Source organism: Odocoileus virginianus, chromosome 20 (genome assembly GCF_023699985.2).
Source record: "Odocoileus virginianus isolate 20LAN1187 ecotype Illinois chromosome 20, Ovbor_1.2, whole genome shotgun sequence".
In the NCBI taxonomy this organism is placed as follows: Eukaryota; Metazoa; Chordata; class Mammalia; order Artiodactyla; family Cervidae; genus Odocoileus; species Odocoileus virginianus.
The window spans coordinates 5,048,204-5,065,994 of NC_069693.1; the positions used below are offsets into that span (position 1 = coordinate 5,048,204).

The 17,791-nt window shown below is 47.0% G+C and overlaps 1 protein-coding gene and 1 pseudogene across 1 annotated transcript; both read right to left on the reverse strand.

Moving 5' to 3' along the window:
* Positions 1 to 1,192: 1,192 nt before the first annotated feature.
* GPR32 (G protein-coupled receptor 32) lies at positions 1,193 to 2,160 on the reverse strand. The gene is given in 4 exon segments (XM_020890517.2): positions 1,193 to 1,228; positions 1,231 to 1,460; positions 1,463 to 1,746; positions 1,748 to 2,160. Coding segments are annotated over 4 exon segments (963 nt in total).
* A 13,536-nt stretch (positions 2,161 to 15,696) lies between these two features.
* Positions 15,697 to 16,228, reverse strand: LOC110135474 (large ribosomal subunit protein eL29 pseudogene; annotated as a pseudogene).
* Positions 16,229 to 17,791: the final 1,563 nt, after the last annotated feature.

Sequence of the window (17,791 nt, forward strand, 5' to 3'; positions counted from 1 at the left end):
CAGAAACACTCACTTAGCTGATCCATTTGTTGTTCAGTCACTCCGTTGTGTCCAACCCTTTGCAACCCCATGGACTGCAGCACGCCAGGTTTCCCTGTCCTTCACTATCTCCCGGAGTTTGCTCAAACTCATCTCCACTGAGTTGGTGATGCCATCCAACCATCTCATCCTCTGTCGTCCCCTTCTCCTGCCTTCAGTCTTTCCCAGCATCAGGGTCTTTTCTAATGAGTCGACTCATCACAGCAGGTGGTCAAGGTATTGGAACTTCAGTTTCAGCATCAGTCCTTCCAATGAGTATTCAGGGTTGATTTCCTTTAGGATTAACTGGTTTGATCGCCTTGCAGTCCAAGGGACCCTCAAGAGGCTTCTCCAGCATGACAGTTTGAAAACATCCATTCTGTGACACTCAGCCTTCTTTATGAGCCAACTCTCACATCCATAAAAAGAAAGAAAGAAAGTGAAGTCGCTTAGTCATGTCCAACTCTTTGTGACCTCATGGACTGTAGCCTACCAGGCTCCTCTGCCCATGGAATTTTCCAGGCAAGAGTACTGGAGTGGGTTGCCATTGCCTTCTCCAATGAGTGAAGTCGCTCAGTCGTGTATGACCCTTTGCAACCCCATGGACTGTAACCCATAGCTGACCACAAATGTCTGAGGAAGCCCAGCCAAAACAGAAAACTGCTCAGCTGAGCCCTGCCCAAGGTGATGACCCAAAGAAATCACAAAAGGTTATTATTTCAAGCCTCTACGTTTGGAGATTTTTTTTACACTGCAAAGCTAACTGATACACTTTCATTCTAGACAATGGAAAGGGTGAAATGGAGGAATGGAGGGCAGGCACCTTCCATTAAGGGCACTTCAAGGAGGTTACATCAATTACTTTCACTCACATGCTATTGGCCAGGAAGTAGTCACAGGGCCATCTTTAGTTGCAAGGGACGCTGGGGAATGAAGCCTTTTTTTCCTTGACTAACCTTGTGATTAGCCTGAAACAAGTAGGAGTCTCACTATAAAGGAAGGTGAAATAGATACTGGGGGGAAAGCCTGATGTTTCAAATGGAGAGATTTAGATAAGGGATTGCCGGGAAGACTTCCTGAAAGAAGAGGCAGGATTGGGCAGAGTCCTGGAAGTCATGGGGAAGGGGCTGCAAGCTGCACAGGAGGGCTTCCAGCTTGTATGTGAAGGTTTCCATCATCTCCTGGGGGCTTCACCTTGGGGACAGGCTGATTGAAAAAGCCCTCCTCGCCAAATGCCCGGGCCAAGACGGAAGGTAAAGACTGAAAAAACTTCTCTTGGAAATCTCTGCCAATGAAGACATAGAGGAAAGTGTTGAGGCAGCTGTTGAAACAACCCAGGGAGAAGGTAGCCCAGATGATGGGCTGCAGCTTATATTCGGCTTGCCACTGCCACAGTCGGACCACCAGCACCGTGTTAAACGGGAACCAGAAGGCAAAAAAGCACTCGCCAGCACGAGCAGCAGCCTCTTTGGCCAGCGGGCATAGGCACAGCCCTACGGCCGAAGCCGGGTGCGGATGAGGTGGGCACAGGTACTGATGATCGCCAAGGGTGCCAGGAAGCCCAGCAGGATGTGAATGAGGGTCACAGCGACTTTCCCCTCCACAGCCTTGGAGTCATCCCTGGCCTTAGTGGTAAACTTGAAGGTGCAGTGTCCACATCCCTTCTGTTTTTCAGTGTCTCGGAAAATCAAGTTTGGAGAGCAAGCGACAAGAGCCAGGAGCCACACACACAGCCAGCCAGGCTGCTCGCTGTGCCGTGCGGTGGTGGCGGGACCAGACCGCGTGAACGACGGAGACGCAGCGGTCCGGGGAGATGAGGACCAGGAACCAGATGCTGGTGAAGCAGCTGACGGCCAAGAAGGCCATGTAGAGCTTGCAGGCTGCAGCTGTGAGGGGCCACTGGCCAGTGACCACGCTGTATATGCTGACCGGCAAGTGCAGTAAGGCCATGAAGTCTGCAGAGGCCAGGTTGGAGAACCAGATGGTGGTAACAGAGCGCGGCATTCGGAAAGCCATCATCCAGAGCACCAGCCCGTTGGCCACCACGCCAACCGCAAAGGACACAGACAGCACAGCGATGGTCAGCTGGCGGAGGCCCTGGATCGTCTCAGGCTGGCACTCGGGCTCAGGGGCAGGATTCATCCTTCTAGAGGATGAAGGACCACACATCAGAGCTACAAGCCCCCTCAGAGGCCCCTCCATTCGTTTCTCTGATTCAATACATTTTTTAAAAAATATTTTTTTTATTTATGTAAGCTGCGCCAGGTCTTAGCTGTGGCATGTGGGATCTAGTTCCCTGACCAGGGATTGAACCTGGGCTCCCTGCATTAAGAGCACAGAGTTTTATCCACTGGACGACCCGGGAAGTCTCCCAATTCAGCATATATTTATTAACTGCGTCTTATGTCACTCTGATACTGCTAGGTAATTGGAACTGAGTCATATAACAAAACAGGCAGTCATAGAACTTACATCCTAAAGGGGGTGTCACAGTGGAAACACGATACATATACTAAAGAAATCCGTGATGTACTACAAGCCCTGTGGAAAAAAGGAATACAAAAGAAAAAAAAGAAGTGGCCTCTGACTTTCGGTTATGTCAGAGCAGCTTCATCAGACAGTCTGACGTTAAAAAATTATAACATCTGGCCAAAAACATTAAAAAGGTGAAGACATTGGGGAGTGATCAAAATCAAGCACACTGGAGGAGAGTCTAACCCTTGATGGGGGGACTGCGTGAGGTCCCCAGTGTGAGTTTGCACCTTCTGGGTGTGAACCTTTGTAACCGCTGCATCCTCACTGGCTTCAGGTATGAAAGGAGAGAGTTGTAAGCCAGCAGATCAGTCAGAAAGTGAAAAGAGAGGGAACGGTGGGAGGAGGGGAGGCCCAGGGCAGGTAAAGTCCAAAATCTGCATATGACTTCATCCAAATCCTTGCCTGACTAAATTATTTATGTTTGAGGGAGACCCCAGGATGCCTGGTGAGAAAGCAAGAGCTGGAATTTGCAAGCACTAAGCAGAGATTTCAGTCGTTTGCCCACCACAGAGGTTAGCGTGTGGAGTTTTGAGCAAAGATTTGAAGGAGGTGAGGAAGAAAGCCGTGTGAATGTCCGGAGGAAGAGTGTTGCAGGTAGCATTAACAGCCGCGCGGAGACCCTAAGATAGGACCACGCCTCCTGAGTCCAAGAAGCAGTGCGAAGGCCACTGAGCGATGGGAGAGGGGTTGGAAGTGAGACGAGACAGGGGATAGGGTCGGTTCATGCAGCATCCTGTGGGCCACAAGGAGGACTACCCCACCTTTTACTGGGAAGGAAGTGGGAGCTGCAGGAAGACTCTTGGCAAGTGGAGGGACCAGTTCTCAGATTTTAACAATCACTGCAGCTTCTGAGTTGAGACTAGATTGAAGGGGGCTAGGATGGAAGCAAGAAGCCAGTGAGAAGGCGTCTGCAAAAATCGGGGTGAGCGATGGTGGTGACTGTGATCATGGCAATAAACATCACAGGAGGTATGTGTGTCTGTGTGTGTGTGCACGCGTGCACTCAGTTGTGTCCAAATCTTTGCTACCCGAAAGAGTAGCCCACTCTACTGTAGCCCACCAGGCTCCTCTGTCCATGGAATTTTCCAAGCAAGAATACTGGAGTGGGCCACCACTGGCTACTCCAGGGGATCTTCCTGACCCAGGGATCAAACCCGTGTCTCTTGCGTCTCCTGCATCGCAGGCGATTCTTTACCACTGCGCCACCTGGGAAACCCCATCAGAGGAGGCAGTAAGAAGCGTATCTTAGATGTATCTTGAAGGCAGAGCTGACCAGATTTGCCAATAGGCTGGGTGTGCAGAGTGAGAGGAAAAACAGAGTCAGGGGTGACCACAGATGGCTGAACAGCTGGAATTTGGAGCTCCAGAAACTGATGGGGAAGACAGTGTTGAGGTCGGGGCAGGGTGGGGTGGTGCAAGTTTAGGATAAGACCAGAAGCTGAGTGTTGGACACACTGACTTTGCCTGTTAGACACTCAAATAGGCAGTTAGATATTGGCAGTGAGATTACAGGAGAGCGTTTCCAGCTAGAGATACGTGGGCATCAGTAAAATTTGTGTTCTTTTTCCTAAACTGCTTTTTATAATTCATTTATTTTTAACTGAAGGATGATTACAATGTTGTGTTGGTTTCTGCCACATATCACCATGGATCAGCCGTATTGAATTTCTTCAGCCTTGAGCCTGACCGTGAACATCAAGGGTTAGTGTAGAGAGAGAACAGACATCTAGTGTTGGAGAAAGCATGTGAGCTTAGATGTGGGATAGTCGTAGGTTGAAATTCTAGTTGAGAGGCTGGCTGTGTGGTCGCGGGCAAAGAGCTTTCCCTCTCTGAGCCTCAGTTTTGCTCACCCGAGAAAGGGGTATAGAATCCTCAAACACCTTTCTCTCTTCCCCTAAGTCCAGTTCACCACAAAGCCTGGTTGATTTTGCCTCCAAAAAGCCTCTTGTGTCTGTACACTCCATCCTGTCTCCCCAACCCCTCCGTCCAATGGAGGGGAGTGGAGCCCCAGCGTCTCCCACTTACTACCTATCTTTCTGCTCCTATACTTTGATCTCCTGCAAGCCATTTGTCACACTGCAGCCAGAATGATCCTTCAAAAGCCCAACTCAGGGACCTCGCCTTTGGTCCAGTGGTTAAGACTCAGGGCGCTTTCACTGTAGGGGATGTGTCTTCAGTCCCTGGTCAGAAAACTAAGATCCCGCATGCCACACAGTGCGGCCAAAAGGGGGGGAAAAAAAGTCCAACTCAAAAGCTGTGCTTTGGGGCTTCCCTGGTAGCTCAGTGGTAGAGACTCTGCCTGCCAAGGCAAGAGACACGAGTTCGACCCCTAGTCCTGGAAGATCCCACACACCTCAGAGCAACTAAGCCCATTCACCGCAAGTATTGAGCCTGTGCTCTAGGGCCCATAAGCTGCAACTACTGAAGCCCTCGCACCCTAGAGCCCGTGCTCTGCAACAAAAGAAGCCACCGCAGTGACAAGCCCGCGTGCTGCAGCTCACCGCAACCAGAGAAAACCCTGCTCTCTCGCGCTCAGTCATGTCTGACTCTGCGACCCTCTGGGCCTTAGACTGCCAGGCTCCTCTGTCCCTGGGGATTCTCCAGGCAAGAAAGCTGGAGTGGGTTGCCATGCCCTCCTCCAGGGGATCTTCCCGACCCAGGGATCGAACCCGTGTCTCCTGCATCTCCTGCATTGCCGACAGATTCTTTACCTGCTGAGCCGAATGCCTGGCAGCAATCAGACCTGAGTTTGTGGGATTCGCTGATTCATGTCTGTCTCCCCCACAAGACTCTGAGCTCCATAAAGGCGAGGCTAGTATGTGACTCATTCACGAGCGCCTAGCACATAGTAAGCACTCAATAAATAATTGAAAACTGATTGTCTAAAGAGGACAGTCTCTCCTTGTCCCCCAGAGGATGGAGTCATTCATTTAAAAGTCTAAATATACGCATTGAGCCCACAATGTCTGTCACACACTCTAAGCACCGGGGGAGCAGCAGTGATGAAAAATCTCTTTTCTTGGTGGAGCTGATGTGAAAGGCACGAGGAAGCTCTTCACCTGGAGGAGGTGTTTCAGAGCTTTTCATCTCTTTTGCCGCCACCACCTCCTGGAACCCCCCTGCGGCACTTCCCCTGTCCTCCTCTCACCTCTCAACCTCTGAGCCCCTTGAGGCTCTCCCCTCCAAATACCAGTTCCGCGTGACCGTTGCCCGTGTCCGAGAGCTGGGGTGTCAGGCTGAGGAAACTGTCTGTCTCCTCCGTCCGTCCTGGGAAGTCTCTAGCCTTGAGCCCGTGTTGGAGTCAGGGGGCATATGGCCAGAAGATGGTGAGTGAGTTTGGAGCAGATAAGATCCAGGAAACGGTGTCGAGCAAGAATCTTGGTGGCCCAGAGATCAGCATCAGAGCCCATGAAGCATCAGTAGATGTGGGTCCTGCTAGACTGTGGAGGCTGGGAGCTCGGTGGGACTAGGATGAGAGAGGCTCCAGACAGACCGTTTCGCTGCACCACTCCAGTCCCCCTCATCCGTCCTTTCTAACACCCCAGACCCCTACCCCTCTCAGGAAGAAAACTCAGCCTGGGGAGCTCCAGTTGACCTTCTCTTAGGAAATAATAGTGGATGCAATGGTGGATAAGGTTTTTCCTTGTGGTTGTTCAGTCATATCCAACTCTTAGCGACCCCACGGACTGTAGTACCCCAGGCTTCCCTGTCCTTCACTGTCTCCTGGAGTTTGCTGAAATTCACGTCCATTCAATCAGTGATGCTATCTAACTCTCTCATCTTCTGCCACTCCATTCTCTTTTTGCCTTCCATCTTTCCCAACATCAGAGTCTTTTCCAGTGAGTGGCCAAAGTATTGGAGATTTGGCTTCAGTGTCAGTCCTTCTAATGAATATTCAGGGTTGATTTCCTTTAGGATTGACTGGTCTGATCTCTTTATTGTCCAAGGGACTCTCAAGAGTCTTCTCCAACACCGCAGTTTGAAAGCATCAGCTCTTTGGTGCTCAGCCTTCTTTAGGACCCAAATCTCACATCTGTCCATGACTACTGGAAAAGTCACAGCTTCACCTATACAGACCTTTGTTGGCAAAGTGATGTCTTTGCTTTTTAATACACTGTCTAGGTTTATCTTAGCTTTCCTTCCAAGGAGCAAGCGTCTGTTGATTTCATGGCTGCAGTCACTGTCCACAGTTGGCTTTGTATAAGCCAAGATAAAAAATACGTGCCCTCCCCACTAATTTTTCTGATGCATGGTGGTGGTGGTCCATAGAATCCAAAGCTCTAAGAGGAGTTCCCCAGATTCCTAGGGTCAGTAAGGATTTGTAGCAAAGCCCAACACATCAGAACTTCCCACAGAGTCATGAGCAGGAGACATGGTTGTTGTTTTAAGCTTCTATGTTTTGGGGTGGTTTGTTTGGCAGCAAAACTAACTGATGCACATGGGAAACAGCCCGTTTCATTCAAACTTCATTGACTATGTGTTAAGCATGGGAGGACAGGGTAGACACACAAATTCTGCCTCCAGGAAACTCTGAGTGCTGAGAGAGAGAGAGAGATGAAATAAATACACTGACAACAAATGTATTTATTTACAGATGGGGTTAAGTGTTCTGAAGAAACACTAGTTGAGGGTTGCAACAAAGGAGGTGGTATCAGGGCTGGAGGATTGGTGAGGAAGTGACACTCAGGGTGAGATCTGAAGGCTGATAGGTTTTCAACAGCCGTAGAGGGAGGGAGCAGTGTCCCAGAGAGTGGAAATGCACATGCAAAGGCCCTGGGGACGACAGAGCCTTTTCTCTTTTTTATCTTGCTGAAGTTTCTTTTATCAGCAGTTTGGGACAGCTGGAATTTCCAAAACCAAGCACCAGAGTTGCCTTAGTGGAGAGTGAGAGAAAATAGCAGACCTATAAAGCTGAAAATACATATACGGGAAAGAAACATACGAAAGGGATTCCCAGCAAATAGAATACGGAGCGTGAAATGTTCTCATCCAGCCAGAAGAAAGTCAAGAAGTCAGCCTTGGGAAGGTCCAAGAGTTTAAAAAATCAATTGCTTTTCAGCAGAGAGAAACTTTGAATTGGGATAAGCCCAGCCAACAGCAAAACATATGAAACCTTGTCAGTCTGTCAAAAAAATAAATCCCATTGAGGTTTAATTTACATCTAATAAAATTGCCCTCTCTTAGCACACATTCATTTTTCCCCTGAATACATGCATCCATGTGAAACAGAAACTGTTGGTCATTCCACTGTGTCCCACACTTTGCAACCTGACGAAATGTAGCCGTCCAGGCTCCTCTGTCCATGGGATCCTCCAGGCAAGAACACTGGTGTGGGTTGCCATGCCCTTCTCCAGGGGGTCTTCCTGACCCAGGGATTGAACCCATGTTTCCCACATTGCAGGCAGATTCTCACCATCTGAGCCACCAGAGGAGTAGCCAGCACTATAATTAAGATCTAGAACATTTTTGTTCCCCAAAGTTCCCCCAGGCCCCAAGTGGCCTCTCATCTGTTTTCTAATATTATAGATTATATCAGAAAACGTTTTCTAAGTTTCATATAAATATGGAATCCTTTTAGTGGTTCCAGATCTAACAGATGAAAATACAGGATGACTTAGTTACATTTTAATTTCAGGTAAGTAAAAATAATTTATTTAAAGATTTCATGGGGCATGCTTTTTAACACATTGTTTATCTGAAATTGAACTTTAGCTGGACATTTTGCATTTTATCTGGCAATGCTTATATCTTTATAGCCGGTTTCCTTCAGTCAGTACAATGTTTTGAGATTTATCCATGCTTTGTATCAGGAAGTGCTCCCTTTTTCATTGTTGTATAGTATGCCACTATAAGGACATAACACAGTGTATTTATGCATTCTCTTGTTAGTAGATGTTTGAGTTGTTTTCAGTTTGAGGTTTTCAATGGGCTGAATATTTGTGCCCTCTCAGTATTTTTAAGGGCTTCCCAGGTGGTACTAGTGGTAAAGCACCTGCCTGCTAATGTAGGATAGATAAGAGATGTGGGTTGGATCTCTGGGTCGGGAAGATTCCCTGGAGAAGGGCATGGCACTCCAGTATTCTTGCCTGGAGAATCCCTTGGACAGAGGAGCCTGGAGGACTATGGTCCATAGTGTCGCACAGAGTCGGACATGACTGAAGAGACTTAGCATGCAGTATATTCTTATCTTGAAATCCTAGCCCCCAGTGCGATGGTATTAAGAGATGATAAGGTCATGAAGGTAGCATGCCCATGAATGGGATTAGTGCCCTTATAACAGAGACCATGGAGAGCGTCCCCCCCCCCCACCCCTCGCCCCTTGCCGGCACCTTTCACCATGTGAAGACACAGTGAGAAGATGGCAGAGCATGAACCAGGAGGAAGCGTGAACCAGATGCTGAATCTGCTGGCACCTTGATCTTAGACTCCCCAGACTCTGAAATTGTGAGAAATAAATTTATATTGTTTATAAGCCCCCAGACTATGGTATTGTGGTACAGCAGTCCAAGCAGACTAAGCTCTGAATTCGGCTCTGAATCTCCAAGCCCAATATTTAACATCTCCCCCCACCACCCCGCCTCCACAGATGATGCTGGTGCTCTTGAACGTGTGGTGACCACAGACTCAGGTCATGGAGGACCTGGGGAATTGCAAAGACAGTGCCTAGAAAGTACACATGTGACTGTGCTCCCAACAAGCTCGTCACTCCCTCTGGCAGGCAGGGCCCTCCCTCAGCCCTGTATCCGCTTTCCCCTCTCTCTGCACTTCCTGGGGCTGTCATGACCATGAAATTAATTATTGCCTGCAGAGTGCTAGAACAGTGTCTGGCACACAGAAAATGCTCAAAACTTGTCAGCTGTCATGATTAACATGAGTGCGTCTTCTGCAGAACGTTTCATCTGCTGCATTTCAGCAGCTCTAATATGTACCATCTTTTTTAAAGGCTATACAATTTTACCAACTGGCCAGTTAGCTCAGTCGGTTAGAGTGAGGTGCTAAAAACCCATGGTCCAGGTTCGACCCTTTGTGAGCAGTCCAGGAGGTGCTAAGGAACCTGCCTGCCAATGAAGGAGGTGTAAGAGACATGGGTTCGACCCCTGGGTCGGGAAGACCCCCTGGAGTAGGAAATGGCAACCCACTCCAGTATTCTTGCCTGGAGAATCCCATGGACAGAGGAGCCTGGTGGGCTACAGTCCATGAGGTTGCAAAGAACTGGACATGACTGAGCAAATGTTTCAGTTACAGTTACAGGCAGTTGGGCTCCATGAAGAATGAAAAGACATAGCCTGTAAAATAACAAACACAATGCTTCTTACCACCACCAGGGAAGTCCAAACTCAGAATGTTACTTTATATTTATTGAAAGATCTCTTCTAGATGAATTTCACGCATGCACAAAAAGGAAAATATAAGAGAAATTAAGTATTTAGAATTTCTTCCTGATTGAGTGCTTCTTTTGTTGTTTGAGAATTTCAGACACGTTAAAAGCAGTCAAAATAGTGTAATGACCCTCGCATGTACTGATCACTCAGCCTCAGCGATCTCATTTCATCTGTATTCCTGTCCATTCTTCTCCAACTGGATTATTTGGAAGTAAATTCCAGATACACCGTTTTATTACAAAAATTCCAACTTACGTCTCTCAAAGGAAGAGCACCTTTAAAAATATGTAATAGCACCATCACACCTAAAAAGTAATGAAAACTCCTCAAAATATACAAAATAAGTTCTGTCAGTGTTCACATTTCCAATTATCTCCTAAATATTATAACATTTGTTGAGGGGACTCAGTTCTTCCGATGTGAACAGCTGACTCATTGAAAAAGACCCTGATGCTGGGAAAGATTGAGGGCAAGAGAAGAAGGAAATTTCAGAGGATGAGATGGTTGGATGGCATCATAAGCTCAATGGACATGAATTTGAGCAAACTCTGGGAGAAAGTGAAGGACAGGGGAGTCTGGTGTGCTGCAGTCCATGGGGTCACAAAGAGTTGGACGTGACAGAGAAACTGAACAATAACTCTTATGGATCACCAGAGTCAGTAATGTCCATATATTATATACCACACCATCCTCTGTGCCACCTAGATCAGGGGTGGGCGAAATTCTTTCTGTTAAGTGCCAGAGTGTAAATATTTTTGACTTTGTGGGCCACTTGAATTGCATCAAAAGTACTCAACCAACCCTGCATTATGAGAAGTGGTTCCACCGATAACGGGTGAATGGCTGGACATGGCCGTGTACCCATAAAACTTTATTAGTGGACACTGAATTGTCATTTTGGTATGATTTTCATGCGCCATGAACATTATTCCTTTGATTTTGTGCAATGATTTTTTTATTTTATTTTTTTGGCTGCTCAGGTCTTGGTTGCGGTGCGCGGGTTCTTTGCTGCAGCGCACACAGGCTTGCTTCTCTCTAGTTGCAGCTCGTGGACTCCAGAGCACGTGGTCTCAGAAGTTGCAGCTCGTGGGCTGAGTTGCCGCTCAGCGTGTGGGGTCGTAGATCCCAGACCAGGGACAGAATCCCTGCTCCCTGCACTGGAAGGCAGATTCCTCAATACACTTATTTATTTGTTTATGTTTGGCTGTGCTGGGTCTTCATTGCTGCAGGGACTTTTCTCCAGTTGCAGCATGCGGTCTTCTCATTGCAGTGGCGTCTCTCGTTGTGGAGCACCGGCCCGAGGGCACCCGGGTTTCAGGAGTTGCCGCACGTGGGCTCAGCACTTACGGCTCCTGGGCTCTAGAGCACAGGCTCAGTAGTCGTGCCCGGGGTTAGTTGCTCCGAGACATGTGGGATGTTCCCCGATCAGGGATTGAACCCGTGTCTCCTGCATTTTGCAGGTGAGTTATTTACCACTTAGCTGCCAGGGAAACCCTAGAAGGCAGATGCTTAACCCCTGGACCACCAGGGAAGTCCCTGGGCAATCATTTGAAACTGTAAAAACCATGCTTAGCACACGGACTGTATAAAAACAGGCAGTGGGCCACAGTTTGCCAACCTCAACCCCGGTCTCGATTTGGTGAGGCAGTGTTTCTTTAAAGATGACCTGGGAAAACTAAAAACCCGTTGCTACCCGGCTCTTGAGGCTGCTTGGCAATTACATACGCTGGCCTATTACTGATTTCTATTTCCAGGGCATTTCCAAACACGACTTGTTCATGACTGATCCCCCCACGCACACCCAGCTGGGTCCCAGGGGCTCAGAGTTGCCCTGCAGGACTTTCTTCCAGGCTTCAGACAGCCCTTCTGCAGGAGTTCGTGCCTTGCCAGGAGCGATCCTGCGGTGATGGTCGTTGGAAGATGCCTCCCGGTTTCAGACGGGTCAAGATGTGAAGCAGTGTAATTCTTAGAATAGATCAAATATGATACCTTTCTGATGTTCTGCTTTATCAAAGTCAGTTTCTTTTCCCAAAGGGGAGCACTGCGGGCAGCTGGTAAGATGCTAATTGTTCTCACCAGGTTGCTCTCTGCCTGGAATCCGGGACTGCTTCCTGCAGTGGTGAAATCCTGTATAATATATTTAAATGGGTAGCTTTGTTCTACATAATTGATTTCCAGGAGTATTTCCCCCACTGCTATAGATGCTTCAAACTTTAAAAAAAAAAAAATCAGAGTGTCCCATGCAGTGATGGTGACATTCTCACGCAATTCCTTCCGGTCACAAATTCAAGTTTTTCTCCCTGTCCCTGTCCCCACACCACCATCACCGCCACACTGGTTTGTTTTCCTTGGCCAGCCCTGCAACTCGTAGGATCTTAGTTCCTCAACCAGGGATTGAACCCTCAGCAGTCCTAACCACTGGACTGCCAGGGAACACTGGAACAAACATTTTTTTTCCCCACCATGTGTTTTGTTCTTACAGATAGTGCTGCAAACAACCTCTTTGGGGATAAAGCTTTTTCTCCATATTTAGGATTATTTCTTTGGATTCCCAGAAAGTGAAAGAGGCTCAGTCGTGACCGACTCTTTGCCACCCCATGGACTATAGAGTCCATGGAATTCTCCAGGCCAGAATACTGGAGTGGGTAGCCTTTCCCTTCTCCAGGGGATCTTCCCAACCCAGGGATCAAACCCAGGTCTCCCGCATTGCGGGTGGATTCTTTACCAGCTGATCCACAAGGGAAGACCAACAATACTGGAGTGGGTAGCCTATCCCTTCTCTAGGGTATCTTCCCGACCCAGGAATCGAACCAGGGTCTCCTGCCTTGCAGGCAGATTCTTTACCAACTGAGCTATCAGGGAAGCCAGATTGCCCACAAAGAAGAAAAGACCTCACCTTTGTCTTCTACAAGGATGGATGTACAACATAGCAGGCCTCTCCTACCAGCTCCGGGTCTTCCAGTGTAAAAAAAATTCCCTGAGGGCTTGCTTCCTGGTGGCTCAGTGCTTAAGAATCCACCTGCCAATGCCGGAGAGTTTGATCCCTGGTCAGTGAGGATCCCTCTAACTCCCAACTAGAGAGAAGCCCTCGCAGCACTAAGACCCAGCACAGGAAAAAATAAAGAAATAAAGTTATTGTTTTTTTTATTTTCCCTGGGTATTGACTTATTGGAGTTTTTTTAATTATTTATTTGTTTTAAATTAATTATCTATTTGTTTTTGGTTGTGCTGGGTCTTCGTTGCTGCAAACGGGCTTTGTCTAGCTGTGGTGAGCGGGCTTCTCTTTGCAGGGGCTTCTCTTGTTGCGGACCCCCGTGCTCTAGGGCTTAAGGGTTAAGCAGTTGTGGTACACGTGATCAGTTGCTTCATGGCACGTGGGATCCTCCTGGAGCAGGGATCAAACCCATGCCCCCTGCATTGGCAGGCGGCTTCTTAACCACTGAACCACCAGGGAAGTCCCCGGAATTTCCTGATTTCTTATGTGATACACTGTCTTCCTGTAAGGCTGGTTTACTCCCCTATATTCTCTCTTTGGGGGACTGTCTCTTTACGTATTTTGCCCACTTGCATCCTGGAATCTAAATGTTGTGTTCCCTTTTTCTGTCACTTTATATGATAAGATTATTAACGTTATTTCTGTCACGTTATTTCTGTACAATTTTTTTTTCAAGTCGGTTTCTTCTCTTTTAATTTTAATGTGAGCTGTTTTTTATACACAGAGCTTTTAAATTTAAGGTTGTCAAATCTGTATCCCTAATACGAGGGGGGAAAAAGGAAAAAATCTACTGTAAGTATTTTTAACACAAAGGCATTATTTGCATACAGTACAATCCATGCTTTTAGATTCAGCTCTAGGGTTTTGACAAATGCATATGCTGTGTAATCACCAGCCCAGCCAAGACGCAGAATGGTTCCATCACCCCCGAAATCCATTGCACCCTTTTTATACTTTAAGTATTTTAAAACCCAAGAAAGCGAAGTGAATTGACAGGATGAATAGGCAAGTCTTATCTCCTAAACACATTATGTTTTCAGATATTGAACCAAGGACTTCCCTGGTGGCCAGTGGTTAAGAATCTGCCTGCTAATGCAGGGGGACACGGGTTCGATCCCTGGTCTGGGAAGATTCCACATTCCACGGGACAACTAAGCCCGTGCGCCCAAGAGCCTGTGCCTGTGCAGTGGAAGCAGCCCCCACTCACTGAAATCAGAGAAAGCTCAAACAGCAACAAAGGCCTAGCAAAGCCAAAAATAAGTAACATTTTAAAATATTGAACCCAAATACAGAAGATCTCTAGTAGATGTCATCACAATCATTGGTGTTACCGACACCTTTACACAGGCCAGTATATCGGGAATACTGGAGGAGAAGAGAATGGAAAAGAAATGGACACGACTCAGAGATTCAACCACCATCACCACCAATTATGTAATTATAGAAGGTAGTACAAATGCATAGTTTTTCTGCTGTATTCTCTCAACTACTTAAAAACAGCTATATAAAGTGATGCATATCTAATGTATTGTTGGCTTATCACATATAGAAATGTAGTATGAAGTGAAGCGAAGTGAAAGTTGCTCAGTCGTGTCTTACTCTTTGCGACCCCATGGACTACTCCATGGAATTCTCTAGGCCAGAATACTGGAGTGGGGAGCCTTTCCCTTCTCCAGAGGATCTTCCCAACCCAAGGATCAAATCCAGGTCTCCTGCATTACAGTCGAATTCTTTACCAGCTGAGCTACATGGGAAACCCGTATCTGCCTATAAAAACCAAAGGAGGCAAGTGGGAAAAAAGCTATATTGGACTGAGGAAATGACCACAGACTGCAAAATATTAATAACAATGTACTGTTGGGTTTGTAGCATTAATATGTATAAAAGTAATTTCACAGAAAAAGAGGAAATTGAGCTATATAGGAGTGACAATTCTCTATCTCACTGAAATTAATCTAGTACAAATCTGAACCTGCCGCTGATCAATTTAAATGTATATGGTAAGCCCCAACGCAACAAGTAAAAATAAGAACAAGAAGAATACATAAAAGATTCTTACAGTTTAATAACAAAAAGACAAATGACCCAATTAAAAAAAATTTTTTTACTGTAGTATAGCTGATTTACAATGTTGTGCTAATTTACATACAACAGCAAAGTGACTCAGTTATATACACATATACATTCCTTTTTAAAATATGATTTTCCATTATGATTTATCCCAGAAGACTGAATGTAGTTCCCTATGCTATACAGTAGGACTTCATTGTTTATCCGTAATAGCCCAATTTTATTTATTTATTTATTTATTTATTAGTTGGAGGCTAATTATTTTACAATATTGTAGTTGTTTTTGTCATACATTGACAAGAATCAGCCATGGATACACATGTATTCCCCATCCCGATCCCCCCTCCCACCTCCTTCTCCACCTGATCCCTCTGGGTCTTCCCAGTGCACCAGGTCCGAGCACTTGTCTCATGCATCCAACCTGGGCTGGTGATCTGTTTCACCCTAGATAATATACATGTTTCGATGCGCCCAATTTTTTTTTTTTTAATGGGAAAAGGATCTGAAAGACATTTCCCAAAGTAGTTACACTTATGTCCAAAAGCACATGAAAATATTAACACATTGGTGTTGGTGTTTAGCTGCTAAGTCATGTCCCACTCTTCTTTTTTTTTTTTTTCTGTCCCAGATTTATCTGTACAAATAGCACAGGAGGACACCAGCCCCACGAAGACAGCGGCCCAGGGGGTCACACCAGTCCTTCTGTCCCCATACCAGCAGATGAAGGTCTCTACTCCGTAGCTTTGGTGGGGGCCTGGGCACCCTTGGCAGCTGGAGCCGCAGCTGCAGGTGGCTTGGCCTTGGTTGGAGCCTTGGCCTGGGACTTTGGCCGGCAGAACCTGAGACCCTTGGCGATGCGAGCACGAGCATGTTTCCCGAGCTTGGGGTGAGCAATGTAGGCAAGTCGGCCGAGCTTGCGGCTGCCGCCTGTTGGCATCTTGGGCTTAACCTCCTTGGGCTTCACGAGGGCCGTGACAGCCTCAGCACATGCACTCATGGCCTTGGCATTGTTGGCCTGCATCTTCTTCAGGCCCTTCTTGTTGTGCTTCTTGGCAAAGCGCATGTTCCCCAGGAACTTGGGGTCTACCCCCTTAAGAGATTCATATCGTTGTGATCGGGGTTTCTTGATGTCGTTTCTATGCCATTTTCGGGACTGGTTGTGCATGGTGTGGTTCTTGGACTTGGCCATGTCTGCACCAGGGCCCGCAGATGCCGAAGTGCGTGGGACCAGAAGATAAAAACATGTCCCACTCTTTTGTGACTCCATGGGCTGTAGCCCGCCAGTTTCCTCTGTCCATGGGATTTCCCAGGCAAGAATACTGAAGTGGGTTGCCAATTTCTTCCCCAGGGGATCTTCTCCAGGGGTTGAACCTGTGTCTCCTGCATTGCAGGGGGATTCTTTACCACTGAGCCGTCAGGTAACATCATTAGTCATCAGATAAATGCAAATCAAAACCACAATGGGGACAGCACTCCACACCATTAGGATGGCTAAAGGAAAAGGTCAGTTAGTAACAAGGGCCGGCAAGGTTATGGAAAAACTGAAACACTCATACACTGATGGTTGGAATGTAAACTGTAAAGTGATGCAGCCATTGTAGAAAACAATTTGGCATTTCCTCAGACAGTTAAACATAGAGGGGCCATATGACCCAGCAATTCCCCTCCTAGCTACAGATCCTGAGAACCTGGGTGGCCCACTGGTAAAGAGTCCACCTGCCAATACAGGAGACAGAGTTTCAATCCCTAGGCTGAGAAGGTCCCTCGGAGAAGGGCATGGCAACCCACTCCAGTATTCTTGCCTGGGAAAGCCCATGGACAGAGGAGCTTGGCGGGCTGTGGTCCAGGGGGTCACACAAAAGTTGAACACAACTTCGCAACTCAGAACAACAGGCATAGATCCAAGAGACATGAACACAAATGTTCATAGAAAATCTTGTAGACTTGTTATAGCAGTGTTATTCATAATAGCCCGAGAAAGGGAAGCAACCTAAATGTCCATCAAATGATGAATGAATAAACAAAACGTGATATGTCCATAAAATCAAATATCATTCAGCATAAAAAGGAATGAGGTACCGATACACACCTCTACCTGGATGAACTTTGAAAACTTTATACTAAGTGAAAAAAGTGAGTCAAAAACAACCACATATTTATATGATTCCACTTACTCCTTGGAAGGATAGTTATAACCTACCTAGATAGCATATTAAAAAGCAGAGACATTAGTTTGCCAACAAAGGTTCATCTAGTTAAGGCTATGGTTTTTCCAGTGGTCATGTATGGATGTGAGAGTTGGACTGTGAAGAAAGCTGAGTGCCGAAGAATTGATGCTTTTGAACTGTGGTGCTGGAGAAGACTCTTGAGAGTCCCTTGAACTGCAAGGAGATCCGACCAGTCCATCCTAAAGGAGATCAGTCCTGGGTGTTCATTGTAAGGACTGATGCTGAAGCTGAAACTCCAATACTTTGGCCACCTCATGCAAAGAGTTGACTCATTGGAAAAGACACTGATGCTGGGAGGGATTGGGGGCAGGAGGAGAAGGGGACAATAGAGGATGAGATGGCTGGATGGCATCACCAACTCGATGGACATGAGTTTGAGTAAACTCCGGGAGTTGGTGATGGACAAGGAGGCCTGGCGTGCTGCGATTCATGGGGTCACAAAGAGTCGGACACGACTGAGTGACTGAACTGAACTGAACTCATATATATGGAAATATCCCCAAATGCAAATCTACAGAGATAGAAAATAGGTTAGTGGTTTCTTAGGGCTGGGAGAAGGCAGG